Source organism: Mirounga leonina, unplaced genomic scaffold (genome assembly GCF_011800145.1).
Source record: "Mirounga leonina isolate KUSES-001 unplaced genomic scaffold, KU_Mleo_1.0 Mir_154, whole genome shotgun sequence".
NCBI lineage: Eukaryota > Metazoa > Chordata > Mammalia > Carnivora > Phocidae > Mirounga > Mirounga leonina.
In genome coordinates, this window is record NW_023270389.1 from 15,049,937 (window position 1) to 15,068,071 (window position 18,135).

Genomic DNA, 18,135 nt, shown 5'->3' on the forward strand with positions numbered 1-18,135 from the left:
TTTGGGTCTGCTCAAATATCACCTTCTTAATGAAATCTTCCCTACCACCCTGTTTAAAATTGCAAATACCAGTTCACCACTTTCGGTCCTCATTATGCTGCTCTTTTTTTTTTTTTCCTCCCGTGACACTTACCATTTTAAAATAGGAGTTACTTATTTTTGTTTTATATGTATGTTTTGCCCTCTAGAATGTAAATTCTGTGAGGACAGAGAATTTTTTGCTTACATTGTTCACTGATGTATCCCAAGAGCCTAGAAGATTGCCTGTCACATGGTAGCATTCAGTAAATATTTGCTGTTTGCTCAATAAGTGAATGGAGTAGGAGGATCTAAAGGGTAGAGCTTATAGGTACAGCTTAAGTTAGTCAGCCTTACCTCTCTGGTAATGTTCCAGAAGTGATATCTAATAAACTTGTTTTGTTCATTAGAATAGAAAATGTTGCTAAGCAGTAGTTGAGCAGACACTGAATAAAGGAGAAAAAGGAGTCAAGGATGTATCATAAAAAGAAAGGGATGTTGGGGTTTTGTGTGTGCATGGGTGGATATGTGAGCTAGGAAGGAAGAAGGGAGAAGAAAAAGAGGGAATGGTTAATGGATGGGAGGAGATGAGGGAAGGGAGAGCTTAGCGAGTAAACTGAGGGGAATGAGCATTGATTATCTGAGATAGGAAAGGAATATCCTACTAGAAGTGACAAAAGGTCATTTGAAACAGGTGACTGGATTTGAGGATTGATTTAGGGTTAATGATACAGAGGTAAGAATATTCCTTATAAAGGTTATTTTTGAAGTTCTAGAAGCAGACAAAATTCTTGAAGGAGAGAACTGTAGAAAAAAATGTAGAGCTACAGTTAGAAGTTTGGGGGATGGGGTTAAAGAGGAGAGGCAACTGAGGAGATACAGATGTGGTCTAGAAGGGTTATGATATTAGAAGACAAGTGAAGAACATTTCAAGATGTTCTTTAATAATATCAAGCAGCAGAATATTAAGGAGAAGAAGTTATAAAACTGAGAATCACACCTAGGTTGGCCATCAAGAGTGCACTGGTGGTCTAGGAGAGAAAAGGGATCTAGATCATTTACAATGAGACTGAACGATAAGGAAAAAGAGGCTTTGAGTGTAGATATTGGGGAAAGCTGGTTGTGAAGAGAAGGAATTGGATGAAGTGAGCATAACATAAGTTTCTGTTTTCTGGTGGTGGTTTACTACTTTTGAATATTTTATGGCCATCTGTTGATTCTTCAGGATAACAACTTTCTTTTTACTAATTTAAATAATGATTCTGGAAGTGAATTTGCAAAATTTCTTAATTCAAGAAATTTTATAATAGTAAATGTATTGTACATTTGTATAATAATACCTGTATTAATTGTATGTGACTGTACATCGAATGCTTGTTTTTTGTTATTGTCTGCAGTGATAGTTTTATTTGGAGATTTATTTTCTTCTTATGGTTCCATAACAATGGGAGTATATTCTTATCCTTTGCTATTGATGTCTCAAAACAACATTAACAATAACAACAAAACCAGAAAAAAAATTCCTTTTTTTTTTTTTTGGCATAAAGCCCTTACCATTTTGAGCATTAAAAAAGTAAATGAGCAAGCTGTTTTGATGCTCTATTCTAGAATCATCATATTTTGAAGTTCTAGATTTTTATGATTTGTTTTTAAATTTGTTTTTGAGTATAATGTTTTCTTCAGTGTCACATTGGAGTGAATAGAGATCAGATAATTAACCTGATCCCTTCATGCATACCTTTATTTTCAATTTGAATTCTTGATAGGAATGATGAAAGGCCATTACCTACCATTGTTGAAAGGACACAGCTTTGTTTTTTACATATGTGAATCTATTAATGGTGTTGTCAAAATGCTCAGTCTTTAATATTTGTTATTTTCAAAAATAAAGATTCTTAGTTTGATATCATACTAGATATTATTTCTAAAAAAATGCAGTGGTTATCTTTAATTTTTTTAACCTGTGGGTAGATATCTCTATTTAAAGCCATCTATGCCAATTATTATACTTCTACTTCTAAAATTTTTGGTTCACAAAGGACAGATCTAGTCTTAGTAACTTAACCTGTTATTACCATTTTTTTGACTTTAACATTTATAGTAGCATCTAACTTTCTAAAATAACTTAGAAATGTCCCACTTTCTTTACATCAGTGATTTTTCCAGGCAATGGACATTTATAGCATTGAAATTTCAAAATGTATTTAAAACAATTTTTAAAGATTCTTAAAGATCCCCTTTCCTATTCTATATTTACATGTATCATTCTCATGTATGTTTTATGCTTTTATTATAAGGTTGAATCATATAAAATTGCCATTTTTATATGTTAAAATGGCTAAATATTAGCTATTTCAAATGGTTCAACCTAATATATATGTAAATATCCTTAAGTAATATAATACTGGCTTGTATCTTCATTCTCTCAAAATGTGTATGAATGGCTTCTTAGTATATTTTCAACTTGGTTTTTGCACAATTGTTTCTAAGAATTACTTCAAGTCTCATTCATTCATTTTAGTTGCATTATTAATATCTAATTTTATGAATAAAAGCATGTATTACTTATTTGTTCCCAAGTCTAGAATTAGATTTTATCTCTTTTTATAATTTATAAAATTGTGTAATTGTAAGTTTCTCCTTGTACACATTTGTTTTACTTCTTCCTTTCCAATCTGGAAAATGTTTATTTTTCTTGCTTAATTACCCTAGTTAGTATGTCCAGAACAATGTTGAATAGAAGTGGCAAAAGTGGACTCTATGTCTTGTTCCTAATTGTAGGGGAAAGCATTCAGTTTTTCACCATTAAATGTAATGTTAGCTGTAGATTTTTAGAAATGCCCTTTATCAGATGGGGAAGTTCCCTTCTTTCTTAGTTTGTTTTCCTAATGAAGTAGTGTTTTTGTAGAGATTACTTAAAAATATAATGAAATAGTGTTGGAATTTGGTAAATGCCTTTCCTGCATCTATGGAGATGATCATTTGTTTTTTTATCCTTTATTCTATCAATATTGTGCATTATTCAATATTCACATATTGAATCAGCCTTGTATCTCTGGGATCAATCTCACTTGCTTATGGTATATAATCTTTTTATTTATGGTGTTGGATTTGGTTTACTGGTATTCTGTTGAAAATTTTGACTCTATATTTATAAAACATTGATCTGTAATTTTGTTTTCTTGTGATGTCTTTATTGGTTTTGGTATCAGAATAAGATGACATCATAGAGTCAACTCACTCTGTGAATGATTTGAGAATTGTTTCTTCATCTTCTCTTTTTTGGAAGAGGTTGTGAGGGATTGGTGCTATTTCTTCTTTAAATGCTTAGAAGAATTCACCAGTAAAGGCATCTGATCCTGGATTTTCTTTGTGGATAATTTTTTTTAAATTACTGATTTATTCTCTTTGCTTATTAAAGTTCTATTCAGATTGCCTGTTTCTTCTTCTTCTTTTCTTTTTTTTTTTTAAGATTTTATTTATTTGACAGAGAGAGACAGTGAGAGAGGGAACACAGCAGGGGGAGTGGGAGAGGGAGAAGCAGGCTTCCCGCTGAGCAAGGAGCCCGATGTGGGGCTCAATCCCAGGACCCTGGGATCATGACCTGAGCCAAAGGCAGACGCTTAACGACTGATCCACCCAGGCGCCCCTGCCTGTTTCTTCTTAAGTAAGTTTCAGTAGTTTGTACCTTTGTAGGAATTTGTTCATTTTATCTAGGTCATCTAATAGTATATAGTTGTTTATAGGATTACTTTATAATCTTTTCATGTCTGTGAGGTCAGTTGTAATGTTCCTTCCTTCATTTCTGATTTTAGTCATTTGACTCCTCTCCTTTTTTTCTTGGTCAGTTTAGCTAAATGTTTGTCAGATTTGCTAATCATTTCATAGAATAAACTTTTGATCTTGTTGGTTTTCTCTATTGTTTTTCTATTTTCTATTTCATTTATGTCCACTCTAATCTTTATAATTTCCTTCTTTCTGCTTGCTTTGGGTGGAGTTTCCTCTTTTTCCCCCTAGTTTCTTACAGTAGAATATTAGGTCATTGATTTGATTACTTTATTCTTTGATATAAATATTTCCAGCTGTATTTCTCTTTAAGCATCTCTTTATCTGAAACTCATGAAGTGTGATATGTTGTGTGCTTATTTTCATTTGTCTTAAAGTATTTTCTAGTTTTCTTGTGTGATTCTTTCCTTGACCCATTGGTTATTGAGAATGTGTTTGGTTATAGTTTATGTGGTATATCTTTCTTCTACCTTTTAACTTTCAACCTTTTTGTTTCTTTGAGTTTATCTCTCAAAGAAAGCACATAGTTAGATCATAATTGTGTTTTTTGCCCCCATTCTCCCAATATCTACTTTTCTGGGAGATGTTTATACCATTTACATTTAAGATAATTATTGATAAGGTAATTGAAATATCACCTTGCTATTTGTTTTCTATATGTCTTTTTTGTTCCTCTATTTCTCCATTACTATCTTCTTTTGTGTTAATATTTTTGAGTGTACTATCTTAACTGCCTTTCATTTCTTTTACTATACTCATTATCTTGTTAGTAGTTTCCCAGGGTATTACAGTTAACATTTTATAACAGGATAGTTCTAAATAATACCAACTTAATTTCAATAGTGTACAAAAACTTTGTACCTCTTTAGTTTTGTTTCCCTCCCCCTTGTTATTGTCATTCAAATTATGGTGTTAGATGCCCCTTAACACAGACTTATTTATTTTTGTTTGTTTGTTTGTTCTTGAGAGAGAGAGCCCAAGCAGAGTGGCAGAGGGAGAGCAAGAGAGAGAATCTTAAGCAGGCTCTAGGTTCAGCACAGAGCCCAATGTAGGGCTCCATCTCAAGACCCTGAGATCATGACCTGAGCTGAAATCAATAGTCAGACACTTAACCTACTGAGCCATCCCAGTGCCCTGACACAGATTTATAATGATTGTTTTATGTGGTTGTTTTTTAAATCAGGAGAGAAAAAATAATTACACCCAAAAATACATTTATATTCTCGTTTATATTTATCTTTGTAGTTACTTTTAAAGGGGCTCTTCATTTTTTCATGTGCATTAGAGTTACAGTCTAGGATCCTTTCCTTTCAGCATAAAAACTTACTTTAGTAGTTTTTATGAAGCAGTTCTACTAGTCACAATTGTCTCCAATTTTGCTTATCTGGGAATGTCTTAATCATTTTTGAAGAATAGTTTTACTGAAAAAATATTTGGTTGATAATAATTTTTTTCTTTTAGTGCTTTAAATATGTCATCCCACTGCCTTCTGGCTTCTGTGGTTTCTGATTAAAAATATGCTGTTAAGGGGCGCCTGGGTGGTTCAGTGAGTTAAGCACCTGTCTTTGGCTCCAGTCATGATCCCAAGGTCCTGGAATCGAGCCCCGCATCAGGCTCCCTGCTCAGCAGAGAGCCTGCTTCTCCCTCTGCCTGCTGCTACTGCTTGTGCTCTCTCTCTCTCTGTCAAATAAATAAATAAAATCTTTAAAAAAATATATGCTGTTAATCTTGGGGCACCTGGGTGGCTCAGTTGGTTAAGCGTGGACTCTTGATTTCAGCTCAGGTCATGATCTCAAGGTTGTAGGATCAGCCCTGTCTTGGGCTCTATGCTCAGCAGGGAGTCTGCTTCTCTCCCTCTCCTTCTGCCCCTTCCCCCATTTCCTCTCTCCCTCTCAAATAAAATAAGTAACTCTTAAAAAAATATGTTGTTAATCTTATTGAATATACCTTGTATCAGATGAATCATTTCTCTCTTGATGCTTCCATGATTTTCTCTTTGTCTTCCAACAGTTTGATAATGATATATCTAGTGTGGATCTCTTTGAGTTTATCCATCTCAGAGTTCTTGAGCTTCTCAAATGTGTAGATTAATGGTATTCATTAAATTTGAGAAGGTTTTAGTAATTATTTAAAAAAAATTTTTTTTTCCTCCTTTTTCTATCTCTTTCTTGGGATTCTTATTATACTTATGTTGGTACACTTGTGTGTAACACCTGTGTCCCACAGGTCTCTGTGTCTCTGTTTATTTTTCTGCATTTTTTTTCCCTCTTTCTCAAACTAGGTAACCTCAGTTGACCTATCTTCATGCTCACTAGTTTTTTCCTGTGCTCCTTTGTATCTGCTGGTGAACTCCTCTAGTAAATTTTTGTTTTTACAATTTGTCTCCTTTCATATTCTCTATTTGCTGAGGCATCATTCTCATAATTTCCTTTCGTTCTTTGAACATATTTAAATTAGTTCATTTAAAGTCTTGTATGGGTTTACAACTGGCCAAGTTTCTGTGGCTGCTCCCCCCACCACCAACTGTGTATCAACCTATCAACTATAGTTTCTTTTTGTTGTTGTTGTTTTTGCATGTGTCAGTTTTTTTTTTTTTTTTTTTTTTGGTTAAAAACTGGACATTTTAAATAATGTAATATAGCAGATCTGGAAATCAGTCTTCCCTTTCCCGGGGTTTGTTGTTGCTTCTGTTTGTTGCTTCTTGCTTGTGTAGTGACTTTCCTGAATGAATTACATAAAGTCTGTATTATTGTCACATGTGGCACTGAAATCCCTGTTCAATTAACTTAGTGCTCAGCTAAGGGATTGAAGAGAAAATTTCTTAAATTTCTAGAATGAGTAAGTTTTTCAGTCTTTGCTAAAAGCTCTGTATTTGTGTTGCAGTGTGCCTCCAACATGTAAGGGGGTAAGCTGTCTTCTTTAGTCACCACTCCCTGCTTGTGCAGAACTGGAAGGTCAAGCAGAGACAAGAGATTAGACCTGAACTCTTGGCCATGCACATAGCCCTTTGCATGTGCATGGGCTTCTAGATTTCCAGTAATATTTCAGAGCTTTGTAAAGCCCCCCATGGACATGTCATACTTCAACTTTTCTATTTTACTTTTTTGATTTGTTTGTTGTTTCTCCAACTATTATCACTGCCTCAGGCAACTGCAATGTTAAGCAGTTGCCACCGATTGTTCCCAACAAACATCCCTAGAGAAAAGACTTTCCACTGGATAAGCTCTGAGTCTGTTCAGGTCTTGCTCATGGGGTTTTCTAAGATATAGCTAGAAAGATTAAATAGTGACAGTTTCCTGAGGTTGGGGTTTTGTAAGAACTCCAGTCTCATTCTGATTTTTCCAATGGCTGCAGGCTGCTGCCTTTCACTGTTATTATGGATGTTTATTTTCAAGGTTACCACTGAGAGGAGGATGGGAAGAGAGGAAGTTAAAATGCCACAAAAACATGCTATTCTTACTGATATTCAGACAAAAAAAAATAAATCCTCCCTCTATTGTTACAAAACTTTGGTTAATTTATAGATTTCCAGAGAAGTTGATCTGTCACTCTTTGCTAGTGTTTTCATTGCTTTTATGGCAGAGAGAATTGTCAGTTATTCTTATTCTGTCATTCCTAATGACATCCTGCGATTTCTTTCATCATTGTCTTGCATTTTTTCCTATATACACTGCCATGTTTTAATTTATAACTAGTATTTCATGTTTGTGGCTAAAATAAATGGTACTTTAAAAAACTTATTTTCAGTGTTTCATCACTAATATATAAGAATTGAATTGATTTTTATATATTTAACTTGCATCATGTAAAATTGTTAAGTTTTCTTACCACTTCTTGTAATTTTTATGTAGATTCACTGGGATTCCCTAAGTAGACACTCATGTTATTCATGAATAGAGGCAGTTTTATTTCTTTCTTTCCCATTTGTGTGACATTTATTTATTTATGCTTTTTGAAAACTTGTGTTTACCCTGATTTATATATTAGATTATTTACTCACAGTTTACCCATTTAACTATTTTTGCTGTGCTACCTGTTGTAATGTGGATATAACTAATTTTTTCCAGTCATTATCTGTTTTCTGAATAGACAAGTATGAGATATTTCTGGCATGAGCCATATCTATTTCCTTGATCTATTTATATTATTTAGACCTATTTTTGCCACGTGAATATTTTTTTAAAGAAGAATCTTTTTATGAAATACTTATTCCAATGAATATCTATTGTTAAGGAATTGGTAACTAGCAAAGAAATGAGTAAAATCTATTTTTTATGACTGTATCCTTGAAATATTTTGTGACATTTTCCCCAGAAATCAAAATCATAATTCTCTTACATGGAATGGATGATTCACATTAACTCTAGGTCTTTAGAGAACTTTTTCTAACTTTTTTGTTGGGAAAATTTCTTCAAATATGAACTCTGCAGTAGAGGATGTAATTGTTCTATGTTCAGACTCCAAAACTTAAAACTAAAATGATTTTTAAAGGTCATAAAACACAGCCTCTTTATTTTATAGATGACAAAATATATTTCATTGTCCCTCTGCAGCAGAGCTTCCCTTCAACTATTATTAAAATACAGGAAGTGAATTCTAATTTATCAGCATTGAAATGTACACCTCCATTTCTACACCTTGGCCTGACTACCATCATCTTTCAGTTGTATTACTGTAATAGCTTAACTGGTCTCGCTACTTCTACTTCTCACTACTTCTATTCTTAACACTTTGAATAAACCTGAGATCATGTCACTCCTCTACTCTAAACCCTCCAGTGACTTCCTATTTCATTCAGAATAAAAATCAAAGTCTTTACAATAGGTTTGAAAGGTTTTTAATGATTTGAATCCCATTACCCCCAGCCAGTTACTTGTCTGACCTACTCTTCCAATAGCCTCCCCTCTATTCTGCCCTAGGAAGCTAGCTCCTTGCAGTTCCTCTCACATGCCAACCATATTGCCTTAGGGGTCTGTGCACTCATTGACTCCTGTCTGGAATATTTTGCCCCTACATATATGCATGATTCATTCCCATTCTCCTGTCAATACCACATTCTCAATGAGGCCTCTCTTGAACATACCAATCCAGTCTATGCTTTCCAAACTGGTCTAATTTTCCCAATTTATCATAGCATTTATCATGTTCTAGGATATTATATAAATTGCTCATTTACTATGTTCATCTAGCTGCTTGAATGCAAACTCCATAAAAAGAAGTTTTTTTGTTTGTCTTGTGCCTATTTTGTAAACCAATATATCCTTGGAATCCATGAAAGTGCCTAGCACAGAGGGACCTTGGCAAGATGGCAGAGCAGTAGGAACCTAAATTTCCTCTGGTCCCAGGAATTCAGCTAGATAGCTATCAAACCATTCTGAACACCTACAAACTCAACAGGAGATCAAAGAGAAGAATAGCAGCAATTCTATGAACAGAAAGCGACCACTTTCTGGAAGGTAAGACGTGCGAAATGAATCCGAGGCGATATACGGGAAGATAGACCGTGGCAGGAGGGAGCCTCTGTCAGCCAGCTACTGGCAATAGATAGAGCAATGGAGCACAAAATCGGAAATTTTAGAAGTCTGCTCTGCTGAAGGACATCCCTGCAGTGGCTAAGTAGGGGGTGGAACCCTCGCTGGGACAGTGTGGTCTCAGGACCCTTGGGGTCACAGAAAGACCAGGGGTGCCTGAGTGCAGCAGAGCTCCCAGGTATCAGAGCGGGGAAGCTGGCTTCAAAGATGGAGCCAAGGAGTGGGCTCTCTGCTCAGGGTTGCCATAAACTATGACCCAACAAGCAGCAGATCCAGGGAGACTCCCCTTCTTCCCCCAGAGGAGCGGCGTGGGAGCTCACTGCAGGAATCTACTGGGTATGGAGACTCCAAACAGTGTCATATGCAAAAGATAGAAATGCTTGGTCACAGGCCGGGTGAGCAGGGAGTGCAGCCGGAGACCTGGGAGAGTGGAGTGATTGACTGCTTTTCTCTGGGGGCTCACTGAGGAGTGGGGCCCAGAGCTCTCAGCTCCTCTGGGACCAGAGATTGGGAGGCTGCCATTTTCATTCTCATCCTCCAAAGCTGTACGGAAGGATTTCAGGGAACAAAAGCTATGAGAGCAAACCGGAGAAGATTACTTAGCCTGGCCCCTGGCAGGGGTGGGGCAATTCTGCCTCTGGCAAGGACATATGAGAATCACTGCAACAGACCTCTCCCCCAGAAGATCAGCAAGAATAGCCAGCCAAGACCAAGTTTACCAATCAATGAGAACAGGAAAACCCCAGAGCTAGGGGAATACAACACATAGAATTTATGGCTTTTTCCCATGATTCTATAGTCTTTCAAAATTAATTTTTTTAATTTTCTTTTTCTGTTTTTTTTTTTTTTAGTTGAATTTTTCTTCTTCCCTTTTCAACCAACAATCCTTTTTAAAAATCTTTTTTAATTTTCATCTTTACAGTCATATTTTATCCCTTCATTGTATTTAACCTTATTTTTTGTATATATATGTTTTGTTTTCTTTCAAATTTTGGGATACACTTTCTTCTAACAGACCAAAATATACCCTAAATCTAGTGTATGACATTGTCCTAGTCTCCCGCCTGATCATATTTTTCTCTCTCTTTTTTTAAATTTTTTTCATTCTTTTTTCAACCAACTTCTTATCAATTCCTTTTTTAAAATCTTTTAAAATTTTCATCTTCACAGTCATATTCCATCCCTTCATTGTATTTACCCTTATTTTTGTATATCTCTAAGTTTTTCATTCTTTAAAATTTTGGGAGGCAATTTCTTCTAACAGACCAAAATACACCCAAAAATCTAGTATGGGGCTCTGTTCTATTCACCAACCTGATCATATGCCTTTTCTTTTCTTTTTTCTTTTTTATTTCCCTTTCTTTTCCCCCTGGTTTTGGGTCTCTTCTGATTTGTTTAGTGTATATTTTTCTGGGGTCATTGTTACCCTGTTAGCATTTTGTTCTCTCATTCATCTCTTCTCCTCTGGACAAAATGACAAGACAGAAAAACCTCAAAACAAAAGAACAAGGAGCAGTACCGACTGCCAGGGACCTAATCAATATGGACATTAGTAAGATGTCAGAACTAGAGTTCAGAATGACGATTAGAAAGATACTAGCTGGGCTTGAAAAAAAAGCATAGAAGATGCTAGAGAATCCCTTTCTGGAGAAATAAAAGAACTAAAATCTAACCAAGTTGAAATCAAAAAGGCTATTAATGAGGTGCAATCAAAAATGGCGGCTCTAACTGGTAGGATAAATGAGGCAGAAGAGAGAATTAGTGATATGGAAGACCAAATGATGGAGAACAAAGAAGCTGAGAGAAAGAGAGATAAACAACTACTGGATCACAAGGGGAGAATTCGAGAGATAAGTGATACCATAAAGTGAAACAACATTAGAATAATTGGGATCCCAGAAGAAAAAGAAAGAGAGAGAGGTGCAGAAGGTATAATGGAGCAAATTATAGCAAAGAACTTCCCTAATTTGGGGAAGGAAACAGGCATCAAAATTCAGAGGGCACAAAGAATCCCCCTTAAAATCAATAAAAATAGGTCAATACCCTGACATCTAATAGTAAAACTCACAAGTCTCAGAGACAAAGAGAAAATCCTGAAAGCAGCTCGGGACAAGAGGTCTGTAACCTACAATGGTAAAAACATTAGATCGGCAGCAGACTTATCCACAGACCTGGCATGATATATTCAGAGCACTAAATGAGAAAAATACACAGCCAAGAATACTATATCCAGCTAGGCTGTCATTGAAAATAGAAGGAGAGATAAAAAGCTTCCAGGACAAACAAAAACTAAAAGAATTTGCAAACACCAAACCAGCCCTACAAGAAATACTGAAAAGTAACCAAAGAAAGAGGCTAAAGTAACATAGACCAGAAAGGAACAGAGACAGTATACAGTAACAGTCACCTGACAGGCAATACAGTGGCACTAAATTCATATCTTTCAATAGTTACCCTGAATGTAAGTGGGCTAAATGCCCCAAATAAAAGACACAGGGTATCAGATTGGATAAAAAAACAAGACCCATCAATATGCTGTCTGCAAGAGACTCATTTTAGACCCAAAGACACCTCCAGGTTTAAAGTGAGGGGGGGGAAAACCATTCACCATGCTAATGGACACCAAAAAAAAGCTGGGGTGGCAATCCTTACATCAGACAAATTAGATTTTAAACCAAAGACTGTAATAAGAGATGAGGAAGGACACTATATCCTACTTAAAGGGTGTATCCAACAAGAAGATCTAACAATTGTAAATATCTATGCCCCTAACATGGGAGCAGCCAATTATATAAGCCAATTAATAACAAAATCAAAGAAACACATCAACAATAATACAGTAATAGTAGGGGACTTTAACATACCCCTCACTGAAATGGACAGATCATCTAAACAAAAGATCAACAGAGAAATAAAGGCTTTAAATGACACACTGGACCAGATGGACTTCACAGATATATTTAGAATATTCCATCCCAAAGCAACAGAATACACCTTCTTCTCTAATGCCCATGGAACATTCTCCAGAATAGATCACATCCTGGATCACAAATCAGGTCTCAACTGGTACCAATAGGATCCAACAGTACATTAAAAGGATTATTCACTATGACCAAGTGGATTTTATTCCTGGGCTGCAAGGTTGGTTAAACATCTGCAAATCAATCAATGTGATACAATACATTAACAAAAGAAAGAACAAGAACCATATGATCCTCTCAATAGTTGCATAAAAAGCATTTGACAAAGTACAGCATCCTTTCTTGATTAAAACTCTTCACAGTGTAGGGATAGAGGGTACATACCTCAATATCATAAAAGCTATGAAAAACCCATGGTGAATATCATACTCAATGGGGAAAAACTGAGAGCTTTCCCCCTAAGCTCAGGAACACGGCAGGGATGTCCACTATCTCCACTGTTATTCAACATAGTACTAGAAGTCCTAGCCTCAGCAATCAGACAACAAAAAGAAGTTAAAGTCATCTGAATTGGCAAAGAAGAAGTCAAACTCTCACTCTTTTCAGATGGTGTGATACTTTATGTGGAAAACCCAAAAGATTCCACCCCAGAACTCCTAGAATTCATACAGGAATTCAGTAAAGTGGCAGGATATAAAATCAATGCACAGAAATCAGTTGTATTCCTATACACCAACAACAAGACAGAAGAAAGAGAAATTAAGGAGTCGATCCCATTTACAATTGCACCCAAAACCATAAGATACCTAGGAATAAATCTAACCAAAGAGGCAAAGAATCTGTACTCAGAAAACTATAAAATAACTCATGAAAGAAATTGAGGAAGACACAAAGAAATGGAAAAACATTCCATGCTCATTGAAAGAACAAATACTGTGAAAATGTCAATGCTACCTAGAGCAATCTACACATTCAATGCAATCCCCATCAAAATACCATCCACTTTTTTCAAAGAAATGGAACAAATAATCCTAAAATTTGTATGGAACCAGAAAAGGAAGGCCCTGAATAGCCAAAGGAATGTTGAAAAAGCAAAGCAAAGCTGGTGGCATCACAATTCCGGACTTCAAGCTCTATTACAAAGCTGTAATCATCAAGACAGTATGGTACTGGCACAAAAACAGACATAGATCAATGGAACAGAATAGCGAGCCCAGAAATGGACCCTCAATTCTATAGTCAACTAATCTTCAACAAAGCAGGAAAGAACGTCCAATGGAAAAAAGTCTCTTCAACAAATGGTGTTGGGAAAATTGGACAGCCATGTGCAGAAGAATGAAACTGGACCATTTCCTTACACCACACACAAAAATAGACTCAAAAGGAATGAAAGACCTAAATGTGAGACATGAATCCATCAGAATCCTTGAGAACACAGGCAGCAACCTCTTCGACCTCAGCCACAGCAACTTCTTCCTAGACACATTGCCAAAGGCAAGGGAAGCAAGGGCAAAAATGAACTATTGGGACTGCATCAAGATAAAAAGATTTGCACGGCAAAGGAAACAGTCAACAAAACCAAAAGACAACTGACAGAATGGAGAAGATATTTGCAAATGACATATCCAAAATCTATGAAGAACTTACCAAACTCAATACCCAAAGAACAAATAATCCAATCAAGAAATGGACAGAAGACATGAACAGACATTTCTGCAAAGACATCCAAATGGCCAATAGACACATGAAAAAGTACTCAACATTACTCGGCATCAGGGGAATCCAAATCAAAACCTCAATGAGATATCACTTCACACCAGTCAGAATGGCTAAAATTAACAAGTCAGGAAATGACAGATGTTGGCAAGGATGCGGAGAAAGGGGAACCCTCCTACACTGTTGGTGGGAATGCAAGCTGGTGCAGCCATTTTGGAAAACAGTATGAAAGTTCCTCAAAAAGTTGAAAATAGAGCTACCCTACGACCCAGCAATTGTACTACTGAGTATTCACCCCAAAGATACAAATATAGTGATCGGAAGGGACACATGCACCCCAGTGTTTATAGCAGCAATGTCCACAATAGCCAAACTATGGAAAGAGCCTAGATGTCCATCAAAAGATGAATGGATAAAGAAGATGTGATATATATATATATTTATATATATAATGGAGCATTATGCAGCCATCAAATAATGAAATCTTGCCATTTGCAACAACTAGAGGGTATTATGCTAAGCGAAATAAGTCAATCAGAGAAAGATAAGTATCATATGGTCTCACTTATAGGAGGATTTTGAGAATCAAGACAGAGGATCATAGGGGAAGGGAGGGAAAAATGAAACAAGATGAAACCAGAGAGGGAGACAAACCATAAGAGACTCTTAATCTCAGGAAACAAACTGACTGTTGTTGGAGTTGAGGGAGTTGGGTGGGATGGGGTGGCTGGGTGATGGACATTTGGAAGGGTATATGCTATGGTGAGTGCTGTGAATTGTGTAAGACTGATGAATCACAGACCTGTACCCCTAAAACAAATAATACATTATATGTTAATAAAAATTTTTTTTAAAAAAGTGCCTAGCACGTAATAGGTTCTCAATAAATACTTGTTGAATTAATTAATGTATAAAAGAATAAAACCACCTTGACAATTTAAAGCCATGATTCTGGCTTTGACAAAAGCAAAGCATTCATCATTTTTGCTTTCAGTTGTATTAGGCCTTTCAAAATCACAAATGATTATCTCTTATTTTTCATGATCTGTATTTTCTGGGTTATTTGAGATGAAACGTTTAACAATGGGCCATTTTAAATTCAAGGTGTAGAAATAGAGCATGGGTTATAAAGGATGTGGATTGGATGTGAAGAGGTGAAGGTGAAGAAATAAACAAGAGGTAGATCTAGCTTCCTTCATTTAGGAAGACAACATTACCTCTTACATCAGAAAGAAAATTCATATCATGACTAATTTCCTTTATTTGTCTTCCTTACTCCCCAGACAAAAGCACACAGCACACATTGACTTAACTGTACTCATATCTGTTCTTCCTATCTTTCCTCCTATCTCCAAGAAAGGCGTATCCTTCCTTATGCCATTCCCTTTTGCGTAGCTTTAGATCATGGATCCAGGTCAATTTATCAAGTTTTCTAGATGGCCAATCCACCAATGGATATTTTATCACATTTTCTTATTTCTTTTAATTATACATTTTAAAGTAAACTGTGTTGGGGGTTTAAAAATTTCTATAAAGTTTTATAGTATTTTTTGTTTTGTCTTCATAATACTGCTTTAAGAAATAATTAGTTTGCACTTGTTTCAGCTGCCTGTTTCTGGACAGATAGGATAGGGCAACTCTCCTTACAGAAAAGTCAGAGCAGGAGGCTGCATAGTCCACCTTTTTCCTGTGGACCTCAGGTTGTAGGGTGCGCAAAAGCCTGAGATAGAGGGGTGGAGAGGGAAAGCCCATAAATATATTTTTTCTTAAAGTATATTGATTGAAAATATCTATACTTATGAAAAAGTATATATAAAATATTATTGGTTACTTCCTTAAATATCCTTCATTTTAAATATATATATATATATATATATATATATATATATATATATATACACACATGCACACACACACATTTACAGAGACACATACTCTTTATGCCAAGTGTCACCCTCTTTGCTCATTCATCCTCTTGCTTCTGAGATCAACATCTCAGACTATTCAGTGTGCTAATTCTACTCTGCATCTTTTATTCATCAGATATATCCTTACTCTGCCCTAGTTTCTTCCATGTTACCACCAAGAAGCTGGAGCAAAGATAGGTCAAATATTCTTTGAAACTCTATCATCAAGACAAAATAAAAGGAGTACAGCTTAAAAAAAAAAAAACACATTTGAGGAAATGGTCATTTGATAAGTTGGCCATTGCTCTAAATTTAATTAAAAACCACTTAATTATTGAATTGGTACAATAAGGTACAATCACATCCCTTTTGTGTTTCCATGATCCAAACTCTAGCTAGAATTTTGCCATTTTAATCAAGTTTTTCTCATTATTATAAGCATAAGAAAAAAGCCCTTAGAGGTAGTAATTTCCTTAGGTTTTTCTGTTCCCACTCTCTTGGGCTTATCTGTTATTAAATCCTAAATAAATATTTGCTAAATGAATCAATAAAATAATATTAAGTGGTTTAAGGTTGATATCTACCTACACCTTGAAAGTTCACCTAATTCAGTGAAAAGTGGGCTTTGAATCTGGCTTGTCTTTGAAGAATTCTCAGGAGATAATGGAATTTGAGACTGAGGTAGAATGTCATTGATATATGTGAATAACTCAGAATTTATGAGTAGGAGGTTTTCAATTTATCCTCATTTACTGGAGATTTTCTAGACCAGGCATCAATCTAAGTTTGGAGATGACCCAAAGTGATACTCTGGAGCTTGGAGACAGAACATGGGGGATGACAGAACAGGTGGGGAGTCTTTCTCTTGGCAATGCAAATGCTCTGGAAATTGCAGTTGAAAGTAGATGACAAATTTAGCGCTGATAACATGATAGATTTATAGGTTTATAAACTAGAAAGAAATTTGATTTGGAGAGTTATGGAATGAATAAGTCACAGGGATGAAAAGTACAGCATAGGGAATAGAATCAATGGTATTGTAATGCGTTTTATGGTGACAGATGGAAGCTACACTTGCGGTGAGCATTGTATAACATATAGAGTTGTCGAATTATGATGTTGTACCCTTGAAAGTAATGTAACATTGTATGTCAGCTATGTCCCAATTAAAAGAAATACTAAACAAATTTTTTATTTGACCCACAAATTAGGCCAGTAAATAGGCGGGGCAAATACTCACTTTGACTTAAATTCTGCAATGTCTGTGGAGGTAACTATGACTATTAATTGTTATGTGGAACAGGCAAAACATATGTTGGTCTGTAGGAGTTCGAAAGGGCTCTGATATAAATATGATTGAAAATTTTATAGCTTTAAAGGAATTTCACTTGAATATTTGTCAGCCTCTGCTTGGAAAACTGCGACTTTTTATATTATGTATATTATATGTCCTCTGCAGGATTAGAGCAGTTTGTTGGAAGAATGCAAGATTTTCGATTATACCAAGTGGCACTTACAAACAGGTAAGTGAATGTGGTGTTGTAGATCTCAAGAGGTGTAAGAATAATTCCCGAATTCGCTTAAGTAAGAGTTACAAAAGATTATATTATTTTCATCTTTACAGCATTTGACAAATATCACCCAATTAATGTTTACAGTGTTTGCTTTGGCTTAGTCTATTGTTGTTATTCACTAGTGCTACTCTGTTGGGTAATTCCTTATAATATGAAATTGATGAAATTCTTTACACAGGATTTTCTCTAAGGAAACTAGATTTTTGAACAAGTTGTGTTATAGAATTTGGGGTACATTGTTTTAAATGTTCTATATGAAGTAGTTTCTGATATGTAAGAAACTGCTCTATCTGCTTTTTAAAATTGCTTTGTTGAATTTATAAGTACTGAGAATTTAGAACAATGAAAATGATTATTTTGATACATGGGAAAGTCTCAAGAGACTGAGCTATTAGACTTGGAGACAAGAAGAATGAGTATTTTTGTTATATATTTTTCTATTTCCAGTGAACAAAAGTTATATAGACTTGGACTAGTGTTAATCAAGTATTTCCTCATCTTGAGAGTAGGTGGGGAATCTTTCCTAGGGTTTCTTAAAGACACATAGATTTTCATTCTCTTCAGAAAAGTTCAAGTGAAATTCTGCTTAGATGTCCTCTGAAGTTTCTTTCCCAAGTAATGATTTGATTATGTAATAGTATATTGTTGTATGGATTTGTTGATGTGGTTTACTTCTATTAAG

General features: G+C 35.4%; 1 protein-coding gene across 1 annotated transcript in view; it reads left to right on the forward strand.

The window, feature by feature from the left end:
* The window catches only part of USH2A (usherin), a 702,118-nt gene that overhangs the window by 58,055 nt on the left and 625,928 nt on the right, over window positions 1-18,135 (forward strand). The window contains exon 4 of the mRNA XM_035010130.1: window positions 17,339-17,402. Coding sequence (XP_034866021.1) covers window positions 17,339-17,402 — 64 coding nt within the window. The remainder of the gene's footprint in view (window positions 1-17,338; window positions 17,403-18,135) is intronic.